Genomic DNA, 18,358 nt, shown 5'->3' with positions numbered 1-18,358 from the left:
ATCCCAGCCGTACTCTTTCTAGACACAGTGCCTTATGCTACAGTGGGAAAAAGGTCTCTCTGGCCAGCTGGGCACTGCTCAGTTGGAGAAGTTGGCCCTGATGTTGGGGGCCACCCTGCCGTGTGGCAAACCGGAGACAAAGTAAATCTGGGGTCTCGCAGCCCCCGCCAGCTTATGAGGACACCGCGAAGTGTGCTGTCCACCCCCCGATACCTCCATCAAATAACAGCTTTTAAAAGGAGGGAAGAAATCATAGGAAGCTAATGTAGCTGTTTGGAGTCTGGGAAGCAGGAAAGCATTGGGGCACTTCCAGTCGCACGGTGTGAGCATGCTGCCCCGACACCATCTGCGAGCTCCTGCCGGCATCAGGGCCAGGAAAACAGGGGAAAATAATGTCCCAGGCTGCAACCTGCAAATCCAGGGGAAGCACGCCATGAGTGGTTCTGTAGGCAGGGGGCAAAATTAGGGTCCTCCGGGTGCTTTCTTGTGGCCACCTTGGTGCAGGTGCCTGCCAGGCTTGCAGTGCCATCGTGCCCCCACTGCCCAGGGAGCTCCCTTGGTTCCCGGGATGCAGCTCCCGAAAGGAGAGACACGCACTGCCTTTGGAGACACGTGGCATCGGGCAGAGAAGGAGGACTCCAAAGAAAATAACGATGTCTACTTACGAACCCCGTCTTCCCCCGCTCACTGAAGTAGAAGAGGGAGAAGCACAACTCCCACACTATCATCTGTTGCTATTAGAGCTTTAGCAGCAGTAAAGTCACCTCTCCAAAAAAAACAACAACAAAAATACCACCCTTGCCTATTCTTTTAGAGAGGAAATGTAGTTTGTATCACTCATTTTCCCCTGCTCAGCATTATGTTGTCCCAAGTCTTGGCTGGAGAGGGTCTTGCAAGTGTTTAAAGAAAAAGCAAAGACCTGAAAACGTACTGACGGTGTAAACTCTCTTCTTGTTCCTTTTACAGGTGAAGGCTGCTTCCAAATACGTGGATGTACCCGTAAGCACAATTTAAACAACTTCTGTCATAGTAATTTGCATCATGCTTTGGTTTATGGCATGTGTAGCAACCCACGTTATGCATTAACAGCCAAGATTGAACCATGGGCCTTCACAATTCTAACATTTGAACTGGAAAGAGTATCTCCATGATGTTAATAATGAGCAGTTACCCTCTTACGGAGACCTACGAGGCTGTTTAGGCAGTAATTTGCAGATGGTGTCAAAAAGGTACCATATTTATGCAATTGGCTTGAATCACATTTAAAAAAAAAAAAAAAAAAAAGGGAGCAGTGCATTCTGTTAATTCTTCATTTGGACTTGTACAAATACAGTATAATTTCCAAACAAAAAGGTCCAGACATGTTAGAACTGAGCCAACACACATCTAACACATTAGCTAATCTATTTTATTTTTGTTCTTCTAATTGTTGGTTTATTTTACTCTTTCGGAAAATGACTTTTTTATTACTTTGGGGAAATGGTGATGAGCTAGCAACATGTGTTTGGGAAATTGTTAATGAAAATAATTTTTTTCCATTTTTCTGTAATTGGTATAGGAAAACTGTACATCGCCTCCTCTAATTAGACCTTGATTCATAAGGAAAAGAACCCTTAACACTCTTAGACAGAGCACTTAACTTGCCAGAAATTTACATTTAAATTGAACTGTAATACATGAATATTGGCTGGAGTGAGGGGTTACTGTAACATCTACAGGCAAAAAGATCCTGAGCAATTACAAATGAACAAAAGGGTAGATCTTAATGTACCACACCAGTTCCAGTTAGACTGGGCAGTGTAAATCAAGAATAACTCAGTTGGGTTTGATGACCTGCATGTATAATGTATATATGTATATTTAATGTCGATACGATTGCTCTGCATGATCTCACATGACAACATGATAAATTTATCAAGACATCTTGGACCACATTATTTGCATTCGGTGTTTCCATTCTTTTAGCCCAAGATAAACCTTGCCTACAAAATTACCATATTTTGAGCCCAGCAAGGAAATGACAAACTCTTGAGCGCTAAGAGGTCTTGCTTGATTTGGAATATCCCAATGCACAGACTGGCATCCTGATGTCTTGGAGTAATAGAAACAAGATATTGAGAACATTAGGAAGAGAGACTCAGAATTCAGTTCTGGCCCTAGAAAATGCTGACATCTTTCCATTGAAATTCCTGTTTCTTTGAGTGCATCTTAAATACTTAGTCATCAGGAATTTAAGCACACAACAGTATAATTAACACTAATAATTAAGTTAATAATTATTAACATTTATCTGTGGGAAAAGCGTGGCCTTTGAGGCATCTGCCTTCCTGGAAAATAAAGCATCTCCAGGGAAGTGGTCTCAGCAAGATGCTATATAACCCTTTCGAGCTTTCCAAAAGCATTGTACCTGGGACACCCTTGGGAGGTCCATAGCAGGAGAAGAGGGTCTGCTCCCATCCTCGGAGCCAGCCACATGCTCCGGTTCTTTGTGTAAAACAGAGCAGGAATCATTCATCTGGGTTATTTTTCAGTTGTTTCCCCACCTCCCCCAGAAACAAAGCCACGTTACAACGGCTTCCTCGGCAGCCTCGGCATTTTTAATGGTCAGTCACCAGCTCCACTCAGCTCCCAGACCTTTGTGGGAGGCCACCCCACGGTCCGTGAGCCACTGCCTTTCTGGGGGAAGGAGAAAGAAAAACCTGTTTGACTAGGGGACAGAGGGGAAATCCTGGTGTTGAACAGAAAACCATTGGTTAAATCTAATTCCGCAAACCCCGTTGCAATCGTCTGGGTACAAACCAATCCATTTAATGCCACCTTGAAATGGGCACGATCGGCATACTGAAAATTGCTTGAAACTGTAACACTTGACTACTGCCACATTTGTGTTGTCCTCATTGTTTTTCAAATTAATACCTTGTCATTGTTGCAGTAGGTGTTAAGAAATGTTACTGGCTTCCCAAGGGCCAAGCACTGGCCCTTTGCTTGATAATTGTTTGCTTTGTATTAAAAAACTCCCTTCCTACTGCTTTCCAAACTGTCCTCATTTTCACCCTGGAAATTACACAGATGTGTTAACTAACTTCAATTTACAGCGGCTGACAATCGTATCTTGCAGAGAAATGATACTCTGTGATCTGAGGTAAATCACAGTAATGGAAACTAATGACACTAGTTATTAACAAACTTACAATGTGCCATGGAAATTTAAGATTGTGTGGCAGCTCTTGTAATGACTCGCGTTACAGTATTTTAATGGGTTTCCTTTGAGGTAAGTTTGATTCCAATATATCAAGCAATGTGAACCTAAACAGGATTTTTTTTAAAAAAAAAAAAAAAAAAAAGTATTTTCCCATCCACCTGCTTCAGTTCCCATTTTCTTTAAAGAAATGCTGTTATCCCCAAAATCTTGCACACTTGTAGGTTACTGTTTAAAATTGGTTCAATTCTGTAGAGAGCTGTGGAGAGGTGACAGCACAGGCAGGATCCCTGCACGTTAGCAGAGGCTTAAACATTCCCGTAGATGTACACTCCCTGACTTACCGTTTACTCAATTTATTCTCAAGAGCAGCACTAAATGTGAGCTAAAGTCAGGGGTCTGAACAGAAAAAGAAAGGCAATTTTAGGATGCCTCCTGCAATGCCAGCTGCTTACCGCACGCATCCTCACAGCGTAGAAGAATCACCAGGAGCCCAGCTCTGGCTGTTAGCTTTCTACCTTCAGAAACCAGAGGGCTTGCAGAGAGAAGATGACCCAAGAAAACAACAAACCCCCAGCCCGGCTTGCTGGTTCACTCACTAGGTCAATGGCACCAAAGGTAGCAAGGCACCTTCCCGGTGCCAGTACGTGGAGGAAGAGCTTTATACCTCTGACTGGCTTTGCTGTAGGCAAAAGAAAAGAAGAGCAAGTGTCTTTGCTTGATCGTGTGCCGCACGCAGTATTTTGCTGGGCACAGGGCACAAAGCCGTCGGACTCAGTGTCCATCAGGTAAGGAAAGGGCGAACTGCAGGAGGAGAGCAGGAGATGGAGGAGAAGGAAAAGCAACGACGAGGCTACACAGTGCAGCTGCCTCCTGTGCCGCAATTCATGGGTTTTTTTCTCTCTTTCTTCTTCTCTCCTCCATGCAGAAGCCGGGGATGGATGTTGCTGATGCCTATGTGACATTTGTCCGCCACTCTCAGGATGTCCTGCGTGATAAGGTCAATGAGGAGATGTATATAGAAAGGTTATTTGATGTAAGTAAATGCCTTCTCCTCCTTGGACACCAAGCAGGAGAGACCCAAAATGTGACAAAATAAGACAGGAGGATAAGTCACATTTTGAGAAAATTTATTGGTTATAGCTTTAAAAAATAAATAAATCTTTCCTTTCTTTCTGACTAAGGCTCGTATCTGCTCTCTGCCTGCTTTAAATCTCTACTCTAGTCTACTGTGTCTTGGTCTGTCTGTGCGTGGATTTTAAGGGAACAGCATCTTCTAAGAGACCCCTTTTACTATGTTTAAGCTTGTGGAAAATCTCTCTGTAACAGAACATCTTAGTCATTGTTCTCACCGTGAAAATTTAAGCCGGGTTTTTGGCAGATGCGTTTGCTAAGGGCCATCTCTTCTGCACGTTTTGCAGTGTGTTACATTGACAAGCACTCCAAAACTGGCAGCGAATTAGGCATATTAAATTTTAATTTTAATTTTGAAAGCTAACCAAAACAAAGCTGATTAGGAATGGACTTTCATATTTCAGGAGGACCATGTTTGTGGTGTCTGACACCAAAGGTAAAGTTGAGATGTGGTCTCCTTGATGACGATGGCATGGTAGGAACTGACCCAGATGTTCAGAGCTACTTTTCTGTTGCACAAGATAAATTCATTGGACTGTAAGAGAACAGTGACCTGTGATGCCCGTTTGTTTTGGATTTGGATGCATGTTAACCGGTATCTCTGTTTCTGTTGCTCGTGTTGCGTTACAGCCTTTCTGTCCTCGTAACTGTTCTATAGTGAAGGTTTTCTGTTGATGGCCAGCCTGTAGCATTAGTGTTTCAGCCTTCTTTAGGGTATTTGTCCATATATCGATTTCTGTTTGAAGCAGCTTCTGTTCCTACTTTTCCTTCTTTTCATCTCTTAGCAGTGCCATTTCTCAGTCTCCCGGCTCTGGAACTGTAACAACCTTCCTTGCTTTCTTTACTCGCTCCTTTGCTTCCTCAGTGTGCAGGGAAAGCTGCTTTTTTTCCCAACCAACCTCCTCCCTCACTCGATAACCTCTCTTTCTGCGCATTACCTGTCCCTTAGAAACCTCTTCCTCCTTTACAACTCCTACTCTTTCTTTCCCCCATACTTTATCGGATTAAAATGGAACTTATCTCTCATGTCAAATGTTTTATCACATTATATCAAGTGGCATGAATTAGAGTCAAATAATCTTACTGTGTACATCTACTAGCATGACCCATATCCACTGAGAATGCCTCATTCATGCACGGAGCACAGCAGTGCCTCCTCTGGGCGCCGCGCGTGCTCGCTCCGGGGAGAGTTTGCAACGCAGAGCACCAGACGCAAATCACCCATCAAGCAGGCATGGGGAGAAAAAACAAAACATAAAACAAAAGACTGTCGCTTCCATCTGCAGCGGGCCTGCGAGTGCATTGCTCGTTTGTGTTGAAATTTATTCCATGAGCAGTTAGATTTCCAGAGCTCATCTGGGCTGTTCTTTTCAATGCCCACACTGCCTTTTCCCTCATCCTTTCCCTATGATTCACAGTTGGTCTGTTTGTACCCTTTGGGCCATTATTTCCAATTTTCAAAAGGCTGTAATTAGCACAAATATTGATTTCGGTTTGATCCACTCATACTTAGTTTCACCAAGCTATATTTTAAACAAATTAGCAGTTGACTGAAAAAAAGACCAGCTACCTTGGTGGAAGGCAAAAAGTGCAAAACCTTTCTTTCCCTCCCTGCTTTCCTCAAGTCTCCTTGGTCAATGTGGAGTAAAATAATCAGGAGTAGGGTTTTTACATTGCATTGCCTGTTTTGACCCACGCTGGCTGCAGGTGGGAGCCGCAGCATGTGGGAGCTGTTCCTGTTCCCATTCCTGTTCCCGTTCCTGTTCCCATTCCTGTTCCCATTCCTGTTCCTGTTCGTTCCCATTCCCCATGCCGGCAGGATGGTTTTGGGACCCAGTGCTGCTGGCATCTTCACACATGTTACATGTACGTGAGTGTGCGCCTGCGAGCGGGGCGAGCTGTGGACCCCTTGGTTCACAAGGGGGAGGGGGAGGGGATACGCTGAGCCCGAGCCACCCAAAAACTGGAATTCTCTTTCAAGCGGTTGTGTATTGTCTTTGCCAGGGTGCAGCTGAAGAAGCTGATTGCGCCTGAGGTCAGCTCCTAGCACGGCTGAGGTGCTGCCAGTGGGGCAGCAGCAGGGTTTATGAGTACATGGGGGTCACCTGGGTGCAGACCCCATTTAAATCAGTGCTGTGTTCACCTACGTTTCAGTAAGGATGGGAGCAAATGCTTAACTCTGTTGTCCTGAGCTCAGCCACAGCCCTTTGCTGCCCTCACCTAATGCAGCAAAGCAGTGTGGCCACGGGGTCTTTAAGCTTCTTTGGTCTCTGCACCTGTGCTCGTATTTTCCAAGGACATTTTTAGGTGCTAGCTACCTTTTTAATAGGAAAGAGAGGAGGAATAATCAAAAATGGTATTTGTGATGCCGAGTTAGACTTGGACCTGATTTTGTTCTCGCTTCCCCCAGCACAACAGAGGAGCAATCCTCTTAGCTGCAGAGATTCTCCAGGCAATGAGATTATTAACACTTTCAAGGCCAGCTCCTCTGCTGGCTTAGTGTGGCAATGCTGGCTTGCTGCAGCCAAAATCTTAGTCCAGTTTTAGGATATTGTCCGGTAATACGTGCAGCAGTGGCAGGTAAACAGCTTAAACCTGCCGGCAGGCAGTTCCTCTGCTCTCAGTGGGATTGTGATAGAAACTCCCGCAATACAGGGCTAAATCTCCCGTCTGTGCAGCCGTGAGTGATGCAGGAGAGAGGCACACAGTGCAAGGTTGCCTGTTGCATGTTCCATGAGGTTTGCAGCTCCTGGGCTGTTCCTAATCCTAATTCCTTGTTTCTCCGTAGTCCTGCCCAGCATTCCCATTCATTTCCTTTTTGTTTCCTCCCAGGAGCAGAGGCTGCAGAGTGTGTTAGGCCATCTCCCAACAGAAGCTGTGTTAATTTGTCTTTTTTTTGCATTTACCATGATTTCTTAGCTCAGAAACCACCCCTCTTCCCTTGCATTGCGTGTCCTGCTCACACCTCCGGAACAGGGCTATGCTTTTTGGGAGATACGGGTGTTTGTGGAAGATTATTGTAGTATTTCTGTGTGGTCTGTGTGTTAATCCTCTTAATTCTGATAATTAGTCACAGGTTTCCACCGCTCCACCCCACCCCGAAATAGATTCATCTTAATTTTAAAAATCTGTATTCTTGGGATCACTGAGCGAACAGATTGATTGTGGAGTTCTGCTGGTAATCAAAACCTAACTAGCTTTTTGGCAGTGCTGTTTACTGCAGAGTAACATGACTTATTTACTTGGCCTGGCTCACTGATTTGGTAACATTTAAAGCTAAAACACTGTAATAAGGCCCGTTGGTAGAGAGCAGTGGTGACAGAAGAGTTTCAGGATGGCATGGGAGCATCCACTCCCTGTGCTCCTGCGTGTGGCAGAGTGCTTTGGGATTTGAACAGCTGTGATGCTTTGCACACAAGGCAGAAGGATCGCAAACTCTGTGTAGTGCCTGGTAGAAAGTAAGGTTTTATCACTTTTTGGCCAGAAAGTGGGCAGAATTGACATGTGGAATGTGACTGTTTATAGGGATGATGAGGCAGGGGCAGGCGGGTGTATCTTAAACATGGGAAAATATCTTCAGACTGATCCCGAGTCTTCAGACCAATCCTGCAAAATTCAGGTCCCCCGTGGCTTGGGACACATAGGATCAGAGTTTATACATCCGCAATTTTGTCTGAAGGCAGTGGGAGTTTTACTTGTGAGGGTTGTGCCCCTCAGTGGAAGTTATTTATACATGTGTGTACGTGTGTATATCTTCACGCACACCCTTAGATACTTGCAGTATAGGTTTCAACCCGTCAGAATGTATGCGATCCAGAAAGCCTATGATTGACTAGTAGGTAGTGTGAATGCCAACCTTTCTTCCTCATAAATTGGTAAACACTAATGTAAAACATAGCGAGAATGTTTCCTCCCCAGCCACAGGCGAGTAGCACGTACACAAAAGGCCACTGAACGTCAAGTGAGCTCCTCGAGATCCTGCGAATTCCAGCATCCTGATGCAGTCCCTAAATAGCGCAGATGGCATTTTTCTCTCTGATGATTAATTCAATATCTTACTGAAAAAAAAAAACAAAAACATGCTTTTGATATGAGAGATCAAAACACCAAGAGAAGCTCCTAAGATTGCTAGGACCTAAAAAAAAATTAATTTATTTTTTTCCTCCTTGTACTTCTTGAAGACACCAGCCTGAGTAGAAGATAAGGATTAAACCAGATGTGCTTAGTGCTAGTTCATCTGCTTAAATCTAGCAGTCTCTGAGATCAGTGATTAAAAAGCCATCTCCAACTTTGATGAAATCCACTGCGATGGTAATACTGTGTCTCTGATCGCTTTCTTATGGGCCTCATGTCTGCCTAAACCGGACATAGAAAACATTTCACTGGAGATGATACATGGATTATATGGGTCAATTATACACTTAATCTGCCTTCTGGGGATTAAACGTGCATAGATTGACCCTGCGTATTTGGCTTGTCCTTGGCAGTTATCAGATCAGGAAGGTTGCCTTTACCAAAAGGTCTGGTAAGAACTTAATCACGCAGTGATACAGCCCGCAGAGGTGGCAGCAGCCGCGGCGAGTTTTGCAGAAGGCAGTTTTACCACTTCACTGTCGCTGTGTACGTTCGGCTTCCTCGAAGCTCGATGTCACAGCTGGGATACCAGGCGGGGTATCTTCTCCTGAAATGAGAAAGCGAGCCCGTTCACCTCTGCCGGACGGCGGTGGTGGGCTTTTGTCTTGATGGCAGGGTGGGCTCGACAGGGCGCAGCAGGGAGGGCGATGGGGAGGCTGGGGGGTTGCTGTGCCCTGTGCTGTCCTCGGCGCAGAGGGACATTCACTCCAGGTCCTCTCCCAGCAGCAAAGGAGAAGCCATGGCTCGGCCGTTAGAGGAGCCAGCATCTCCTTCCCACCACCCTCAGCAGGCACAAGCCCTCAGCTGGGGCTCTAGTGCCGGGTCCCGTCCCTCCAGCTCGGTTCAGGTGGGTTTTTAGGAAGCCCAAGCAATATCCCAAGGCTGATGTTGCAGCTGGTGGATTTTTGTTTCCTGTCCCCAGCAGGAGTGCTGGGCCCAAGGATACGGCTCAGGACTGTCCTCCTATTTCCAAAAGTGGCTGCCCTTACTGGTAACTGACTTCTCAGTATCAGAGATCTTGAGTAATAAGGACGCAGGGCACCGTGTGAGTCTCATACACAGCAAAATCCTTCTACAAATTTCCAGGAACCTGACTGAGTGCTTCTCGCTGGTTTACTGGAGGGTTTACGGGCAGCTCAGCGTATGTTTCAGTACCTACTGATTTGGAGCCTGATCTCACACCTGCGTATATGGAAAAATTACAAAACGCAGATTGACAGCTAGATCAGTTAATTCAGCAAGTCCTCTGCAGATGCTTAGGCATTAGGTTATTTTTAAAAGCAAAGCTTTCACCTTCAGCGGGGTTACCCACTTGAATTTTGGCAGCTCCTTCAAGGCATGCTTGCAGGATCACGGCATTTCTTGCTAGAGCGTAAGCCTTGCACGGCACAACCAAATGCCAAAAGAGAACCCTCCTCACCCTCCCTTCTCTTTCCCCTCCTTGAACCCAAAAGCCTGGTCGTGAGTCAGTGGAGCTACTCACTGTGAGTTAGAATTACTCACAGGAGGACGGGTTGCAGGATCAGGGGAAGAACGGATATCAGGCTGCGCGCCGGGCCCCCATCTAATATCTGCTTGCAGCCGCACTCACCACTTTCTCTTAGACAGACAACAACCTGTTTCCCTCCTACGCAGCTAGACTGCTCATTAGGGCACTAACTCTCTCCCACTCCCATCCTGATATGGCCTCCACTGAGCTATTTCTTCTGCGTTGTTTTTTGCTTCCCTCCCCCCCCCCCCTTCCTGAGTGAGTTGTGAAATGAAGACAATTAGGCAGCCTGAGCTCCAGGAGGTGCAGCTCGCTTTTTTCCTCCCCGTGCATCTTTGGAGGAGCCGGAGCAGTGCAGCTTTTGCTGCAGAGGCTGCCGCAGCCTTCGGCTGGCTTGGCAGGACCCGGACCCGCACCTGCAGTCAGTCCCGCTGCAGGGGCCTTTGCTGGGAAAAAAAAAAAAAAAAAAAAGAAATTTTGATCGCAGTTGTCCGTATATCTTCTAGGAAGGGACACATCCTATTTGTCCTGAGGGGGTGCAGCGTGCACTGTCCTTCTGCAGCCTCTTGTCCTTCCCCGGGCCCTCTCGGAGGCACACGGGAGCGGGGCGTAGCGCTCGGACCAGCCCCCGTGCTTTTACACGCCGTACGTGAGCTTCACACGGCAGCAAGCATGCACTGGCGCGTGGCCTCCCGCCTCTCCCGCGTTCCCCTTAGCACGGCTTCTTTCCTGAAGTGCTCATTTAAGTAGACTCCATTTAATTTATTTTAGGGAAAGTCTTAATAAAATAAGTCCTAGATCTGTCACTGGATTTTACATGCTCGTAAGGGGTTTTTTCCCCTCCTAAATGTCTTTATCGGAACAGCTTTTCATGTTCCAGTAGACATTTGGTTGAAGACAGTTAATTTGTTTTCTTTTCCAGAGGAGATTTTCCATTAATCATTCTAAGAAGGCAGACTGATTGCTCTGTTACGTTAAGGTCAGCATAGGCTTGCTAACATCATCCGCACAGTGCTTTTGAGCGTCGGAGATTTTTGGTTTAGGGCCGGCACTGAGTGAAAGATCATTTGTTTCCTGGTAGACGTGAGTGGCCGGGGTGGGTGCTGGGGGAGAGGTGCCATCGCGCCGTACTGCAGGCACCAAGGCATCCTCGATGCAGGGAGCGCCTTCCTCGGAGCAGCCTCTCTGCTCCCTGACTGGGAGCTGTCTGTGCACATTTGTAACTGCGTACGAGTTACGCGGCGCGCTCTGAAGCTGCCTTCCAGCTTCGTTGAAGAGCCTTTAGCTAATTGGAGCTCCAGTCTTGTGGGTCGTCAGGAAGGAGAGCCTGAAGGTGCTGGTGTTCCCCGTGATCCCCAGCCCACGGGGCTGCCAGCTGAGCCTGGGGGTGTGAGGAGCGTGGGAAGGGCTGGGATGTCCCGGGGCATGCAGATGTGCGGGTGACCCCCCAGCCTGCCGGGGCACGGCTGCCGTGGGGCCAAGCCCCCCGCTGCCAGGGGCTTTGCTTCCTCCCTCCAGGCTGCGCAAAGGGCCTTTGCCCAAAGGAACCCACGGTGCGCACAGGGGTGAGCCAACGGCCCCTGCGCGGACAATGATGAATTGTCTGATTTCCAGCAGCGCCTTCAATCCCTCTTTTCCTTTACTTCGCCTGCAATGCAGCCCCACACAATCGCGGCCGTTGCCCGCGCCAGCCAGCAGTGCATGTGAGATTAGCTGTCCCAGGTCACTTCATTTCTCTTGATCTGCGGCTCTTTCCTTTCCCGGTGCTCCTTTAAACCTCGCCCTGGATGTATGATATCAGCATTCAAAAATGCTTAGCAGGACTCGGGCAGGCAGTGCCTTGCCTCCAATGTGTAACCCCAGGAGTGATGCCGGGGAGCTGCTCCCTCCTGTGCTCAGGACCAAGATACCCAGGCAGCCTCTAGCCGGTTTTTTGGAATTTGCAGGCTATAAAAGAGCCAGCTAAGGTTTACGGAGTCCCGCTTCATGACAGCTTTCCATTCAATCTGGTAACAAGTGTAACTAAAGCATTCCATAGCATGCATTACTGTATTGCATCTTATTGAGCAACTTTGCATCCAGTTATACCATCGCTGCCTTGCACTAACAGGGCCCTGGAACTAGGACAGGAAAATAGCAGCACATTGTGTGGATATTGTGCTTTACTAAGCTGCTTTATATAGAAACTCAGATTTTAACATGTCAACTTCATTTCTTTTTTGAAAACTGGAAATAAGCAGAGAATATTTTATAGGTTAAAAAAAAGTATTTGAGAACAAGCATCCATACAGAAGTGGTTTTGTGTGTGTGTGCCTTTATATGTTTTTATGCAGAAGCTCTTTCATTTAGGAAAACTGACGTCTGCAAAATCCTGCAGAGCAGCAGGGTTTTTTGGGTTTTATTTGACAGTTCACAGCAAGCGCTGTGCACTTTGCTGAGCTGTATCTACAGCAAAGGGAAAGAGGCCCCTGCACCCAGAGCAGCCTGACGGTGCACCCAGGACCCCGTGACGAGCTCCGGCTCCTGATGCGTCTTTCAGCTCAGGGATGCACATAGCCAGGACAGGCTTTACTTGTTACCTGGAAGGTGGTGTTTTCTGCAGATGCATAATGCGGTCCCCGAGCATGGGGACTGTCCTGTCTTGGAGAGGAAAGGAAGCACCGCTGGGGCTGTCAGCCTGCGGACATACAGGTTTAAGTGTGGGGTGTCCCTGGTTTGAGGGCGTTGTGGATGAGAGAAGTTAGAGGTGCTGCTGGGGCTGTCAGCGGGCTTCCTTCCTGGACCACTGTAAACGTGGGCTACCACGGCGCCCCAGCTCCCCACCACAGATTAACACCTGTTTCCACACAGGTCTCCCTCACAGCATTCTCTGCCCACCGCCCTCCATCCAACCCTGACCAGCATGTGGCTTGAGGGGTTTGTCCTCCTCAGAGCAGGTGTAGCAGCGTGTGGCTGGGCTTTATTCAGAGGTGGTCAGCATGTGGGCTGACAGAGGCGTTTGCTCACAGCAAACCCCAGGGTGCTGAGGCCGGGGCATCCCCGGCTGTAGGAGCTGAGCCATCACTGCAGTAGCTCTTTCAATGAGATCCTCCCCAGGGGAGGAAGCTCAGGGAGTTATCGGCATGTCCTGCCTGTGGCCCATCACCTCTGCCAGGGATGTGAATATGTGGCTCTTGGCTAGGCAGAGACTTTGGCATCTGGCTAGCGGAGTAGAGCACCCTGGCGTACGGCTTGGGAACACTGACTAAGTACAAGACATCCTATCCCCAGCAGCAGAGCTGTTCCTCCAGTAAAGGAGCAGTACGGTCTGCAGATCCTTTCTGGCTGTGTACCTGCTGTGGGAACCCTTTGCTTGTGTGATGAAAGTGTAGGGATTGCCTGCAAAGCCGCGTACGCAAACCTGTTAACTGGTTTTGTGCAGCACCGAGCACGCAGAGTGTTAGAGATGATCTTCTCGAGGAATGTTTATTTGGTGGGGACCTTGGCCCCACTGACACAAAAGATGTTGATCCTCCTTTTCCTCCCTGAAAAGGAATAAAAATTATTTTGGGCTAAGAGTAGAGAGAAATTCGCTGCGAGGAGCGTGCAGGATGGGTTGTGCCTATTTGGTGAGCGGGGAGTTTGTGCAGTCCCAGCAGCACAGGCAGAAAGCGTACCCCCAAGGGGTCCCGCGCCTGCCGCCCATTAACACCCGCGGCACCGACCTGCCGAGCCCCGTCGGGTCCAACTTCAAGCCAATTAATGGTGAGGTGCCAGCCTGAGTGCACCCTGTTGCTGCGATCCCCAAACAGTGGGTGATCTCAGGTACCATATGTACTGCAAAAAGCGTGCGGCACTTCTATGTGCCTGGGTCTGCGCTTCAGCTTTCATCCTGAATTTCCTTCCCGGTTTGAAGGCAGAGCACTTATGCGAATCAAAGTGGGTTTTTTTGTGGTTTATTTTTGGGAAGGGAAGGGCTGGGGGGGTGGGGGGGGAAGGGTAATATAATTCCGATGCCATTTGCATCCTAGACAGATGATGAGTCGCTCTGGCTAGCAGCTTAACCCTATTAGGCAACCCTGCTACCGTGACTATATTAAATAATAATACAAATTATTTTAATATCGAGCCCCTTTGACTTCGTAACTTCCTTGTATAGCTACGTTGTCAATGTGAAGGAAATTTCCTAGTGAAGAAATACAGAACAGAGTAAAAGCGCTGGGGTGGATGTTGAAGAATACACTGTCTGTACTTGCAGTGATAAGTGTTATAGTGAGACAAAAAATCCCAGGAAAAAAACAGTGCAGCTGTTTATTTCAGTAATAGCTCAGTGCAAGTGTGACCTGGGAGACTTCAGGCAGATTTCTGAGGCTTTGATAGAATAAATTCATACATTTTATTTTTTAAAAAAGACCCTGGATTTTCAGGGGATTTTTATTAAATTGTTAGCACTTTACTAGATCTCTAGAATTTAATGTAGGGTTTAATGGAGAGGTTTAATTCAGAAGATGAGGGTCATGTTGCTTGCCCAGGCATCGGCAGAGCCCTGCCAAGCACAGCTGATGGAGGGTTCGCTCGTAAGGGTGAGGTGCAAGCACCGTGTCCGGAGCTTGGCAAAAAGCTCACCTATCCCCAATGCTTCCGATTTGTGCACTCTGCTTCCAAACATACCAAGCCGAAAACCCGAAGAGAAGTTAACGTAGCACACTGCAATCTGTTAACTGAAACATAGATGTGTTTTCTGAAAGAGAAGATACTTTCTGAGGTGTGTGAATTTGGGGAGGGGGGGAATCACCTTTCTAATAGTAAACCGAGGGCTGCCTGGAGCCCCCTTGGTGTTTGCTGTTGCGTGCTCCTTGCCGCTACACCCAAAGACCTACTTTTTATGTCGACTTTTGCATGCCTAACAAGAGTATACACACTTAAAGAATTACGTGCAGTAGAAAAGCTACCTAATGATCAGGCGGCATTATTATTTGGCGTGCAGCAGCGGAGCAGGACGATAACTATTTATTTACTCTTTGCGGATAATGTTCTCTTATATTCTAGTCTTTGGCAATAGCGAGAGAGCATCTGATATATACAATATTGGTGTGTATCCAATTGTTTGTGAACATCCCAAGTTTTGAAACATGGTTGTGAGAGAGGAATATAAGCTTAAGCTTGAAAGGCTAGAAAGCGGAAAGCCTGCACGTAAATGCTATTATGCACTTAATGAGGCAGGGTTTTAAAAAAAATCAGCCACACAAGTTGGTTTTATCAAAGAAAATGTATAAATAACAACCAGTGATTCAAACCGCCTCACAAAGGGAAAAGCAGGGACGGGAAGCTAGCACTTCACTTGTGGCATTCAGATAATAGTATTTACTACACTAATCTTTTGGGCTTAGCAATTGACAATCGATATATTATTATCAACAAGCGTTAATGCAAACAAAAAGCTTCCATTTCTTTTTTAACTGTGTTCCCCTAAGTCCTTTAAATTTAATTAAAACCGGACAGCTCTCCCTCTAGTACAAATTAGAGTTAAAATCATATTAAATATTTGTTCTACGGGAAAACAAAAGTGTCAGCTTGTGCTACCAGGTTTGGCTGCTTCTTTTTTGCTTCTTTTTTTTTTTTTTTTTTTTTTACACACAGAGGGGGGAAAAAAAATACCAGCTACTCAAAGTTAAAATAAAGTCTCTCTCCCTCCCTCCCCGTCTCCCAAGACTACTGTCTATAACATGTTGTTCCTTATAGAAAGTGGGATATGGTGGCATTTGCTTGATTAACTTGCTCGACAAAAGTGACAGCTGCTGTGGGTGCATGTAGCTAAGCTGCACAGCGCAGTTCCGCCTTTGTACATCTGTCAGCAAAAAAGGAGGAATAAAGAGTGAAAAGAGACAAATTGGTCCCAAAAGGCAATCCATTCAACTCAGGAGGTTTGCTCTATTCAAGCACTCACTGGGAATCTCAAGTGCTAGGTAGCTTATTCAATTTCATTCATTCTTTAGAATGAGCCCACAAGTGTTTAATTTCTTATTCTGTTGAATAAAAAGGGGGAGCTTTTTTTTTTTATTGGAAGCATTAATTGTAAGACTAGCTGATCAATGCCTATGATATTAACTCATTACTTATTTTCTGGTTAGCTGTGTGCTTTTAGATCCACAGCCACTAAACTTCGTTTCTATAACGTGGGCAATGCCACACCAATTTCTCCACTTCTGGAAAATCTGAGCACTCACAGAGATGCAATACTCAGTCTCCTGAGCCCTGGCCCCTGCCAGGCTTGGGGGAACGGACCAAATCCTTGGCAGGTGTAAATCGAAAGAGTCACTGAGTTGTTATTGATGCCACCCGTGGCCGCGGCCAGGACATGAGGGAGCCAGATGCTCTTTGCCTGTGGGGCTGAGCCCCTGACGCCACTGCAGGTTTGGCCCTCTGTGCTGGAGGAGGTTTTGGAGCTGGGAATGCTGAGCTGCCGGTGGATGGCTCTGCTGGGCCCCCAGCGAGCAGCAGGGGAGGGGGAGCCCGTAAGCAGGGCACAATGGAGTGGTACCCGGTGCAGAGGATGGATTTTGTTGTGTAGTGGGAAGAAGAGTTGATGAACGCATGGGATGGGGATTGCTGCGTGGGCAGGTCTCCGCTTGCCATCCAGAGAACGTATGCTTGCAGGGGAGAGATACGCCTCCTTCTCCGTCGTGTGGCAGAAGGTCTGTCCCTATCTCCTTATCGACACTGAGGAATGGAGCTATGTGTGCGCCTGAGGGACTGTGGCTTCGCCCACCTCGGCTGTGTCACATCCTCCTCTGGGGCCACCACCATGCACCTTAAGAGTTTCAGCGACTCTTATGTCACCAAGGCCTTGTCCCTGCTCTTCCCACACTCTCCTGGCTGTGGGGCAGCCTGGGGGTGGCACATCTTCTGCAGCAAGAAAAAACCTGGGTTTCCAAAGCACAGCCTGAGAAATGGCCAGGGCTCAGCTCTGGCAGCCCCACCAAGACCTCACTAGTGCTGGTGGGGAGCAGGGCAAGAGGCACGCCTGGTCCCACCACTGCTCTCATCCGCATCCAGCATCCCGGCTGAGGTGGCCTTCAGAGGAGGCTCAAAACGGGGATTGTGTGGATGCCATCTATGTTCAGGCTTGCTGGGAAATCGCTCTTTCTTTTTTTTTCTTTTTTTTTTTTTTTCTGAAAGAGAAGAGTAGGAAACTGCAGTAGCCATGAGGCTCTACGCTTCACGCTTACTGTCTTTACCAAGTTCTGTAATTGCAATGACTGCCTCAATCAACAGCGAAAGAAACATTGAGGGAAGGTAGAGAGGGATGCTTTGGTGACAACAGAAGATTGCAGGGAGAAGAACGATCCTTCCGTGACTGCCATCGGGCAGCCTGAGCTTTGGTTGCAGGCCTGCAGCCAGCCTCGTGTGCAAACCTGGCTGCATGTGCGCACCGGGTGCGCTGTGAGCCAACGCGGGAGCACGGTCCCTTGGGCAGGCGGCGTGCACCAGGAGAGTTCCTGCTCCCACTCACCGAGCAAGTCTTCATGCAACGCTGGCAGCTGTGTGCATAGAGCTGGTCCCCAGAAAGCTCCTGAGCTGCTGCGGCTGCATCCCCACCTTCCCTGCCGAGGCAGCACCTGCCAAGCGGAGGTGGCTGCTGTGAACGTGTGTGACAACACCAGATACCGAATTTGATCTCGGAGCTGCCCAGGATGGGGACGGACACAGCTCTGTCAGCTGTCAGGTACTGTCAGCAGTTGTAAATCGGCACAGCCCCACTGTTGCTTCTACCAGCTGAGCTCCTGGCCCACTGGACGGGGACATGAACACCAGATACAAAGAGCTGGTAATTTTTTTTTTTTACTTTCCTGGCTGATTGAGTCACTTTTGAGAGAGGGCTGTTGCGTGAAAGCAGGTTCAGTTTTCCTTTGGGAAATAAGACTCGCATTCAGCTCGCTTCCCTCTCCCTTCCCACCCCTGTGGTCCCCTCGCTCCTTGCTGGCCAGCTCAGGGATGCTGCAGACGCCGCTGCCTGACATCCAGTCCCTCACCTTTGAAACACCTTGGATTCAAGGGTTCGTTTCAAAGCTGCCTGTCAGCATTTCGAAACAAGTCCGTGTCCGGGACAAAGAGAAGGGAGCCAGCCAGCGTTCAGAGCCTCCTTGTGCAGTGTATGTCACAGTTTTAAATAGATTTGCACTGCTTGGATTGGTTCGGGTTGGAAAGCGAGTACTGAAATGAGAGGTCATAGGGGAGAGTTACTATGGTAATTGAGTAGTATCACCAGTAGTTTTGCTCTTATGAGCATTAAAGCACATAATAATAGACAAACAACAGTGGTTAAAGCAAGCAGGTAGGATTACTATGTTCTTTTGTCAGAAGTATATAATGTCTTGTAGTCAGTTTTAAAGACTTCTCAACCCCCAAATCCACCCAGCAGT

The 18,358-nt window shown here is 47.6% G+C and overlaps 1 protein-coding gene across 15 annotated transcripts in view; it reads left to right on the top strand.

The window, feature by feature from the left end:
* CADPS (calcium dependent secretion activator) overlaps positions 1 to 18,358 on the top strand; it is a 220,391-nt gene that overhangs the window by 193,789 nt on the left and 8,244 nt on the right. For all 15 annotated transcript variants that reach the window (XM_080382924.1, XM_080382923.1, XM_080382919.1 and 12 more), the window contains 2 exons: positions 967 to 999; positions 4,128 to 4,235. In XM_080382924.1, the coding sequence (XP_080239050.1) occupies positions 967 to 999; positions 4,128 to 4,235 (141 nt within the window). The remainder of the gene's footprint in view (positions 1 to 966; positions 1,000 to 4,127; positions 4,236 to 18,358) is intronic.

This window comes from Falco punctatus (genome assembly GCF_963210335.1).
Source record: "Falco punctatus genome assembly, chromosome: 4".
Taxonomy (NCBI): domain Eukaryota; kingdom Metazoa; phylum Chordata; class Aves; order Falconiformes; family Falconidae; genus Falco; species Falco punctatus.
The sequence above is the reverse complement of the archived record's forward strand: the minus strand, read 5'-3'. Positions and strand labels throughout refer to the sequence as shown.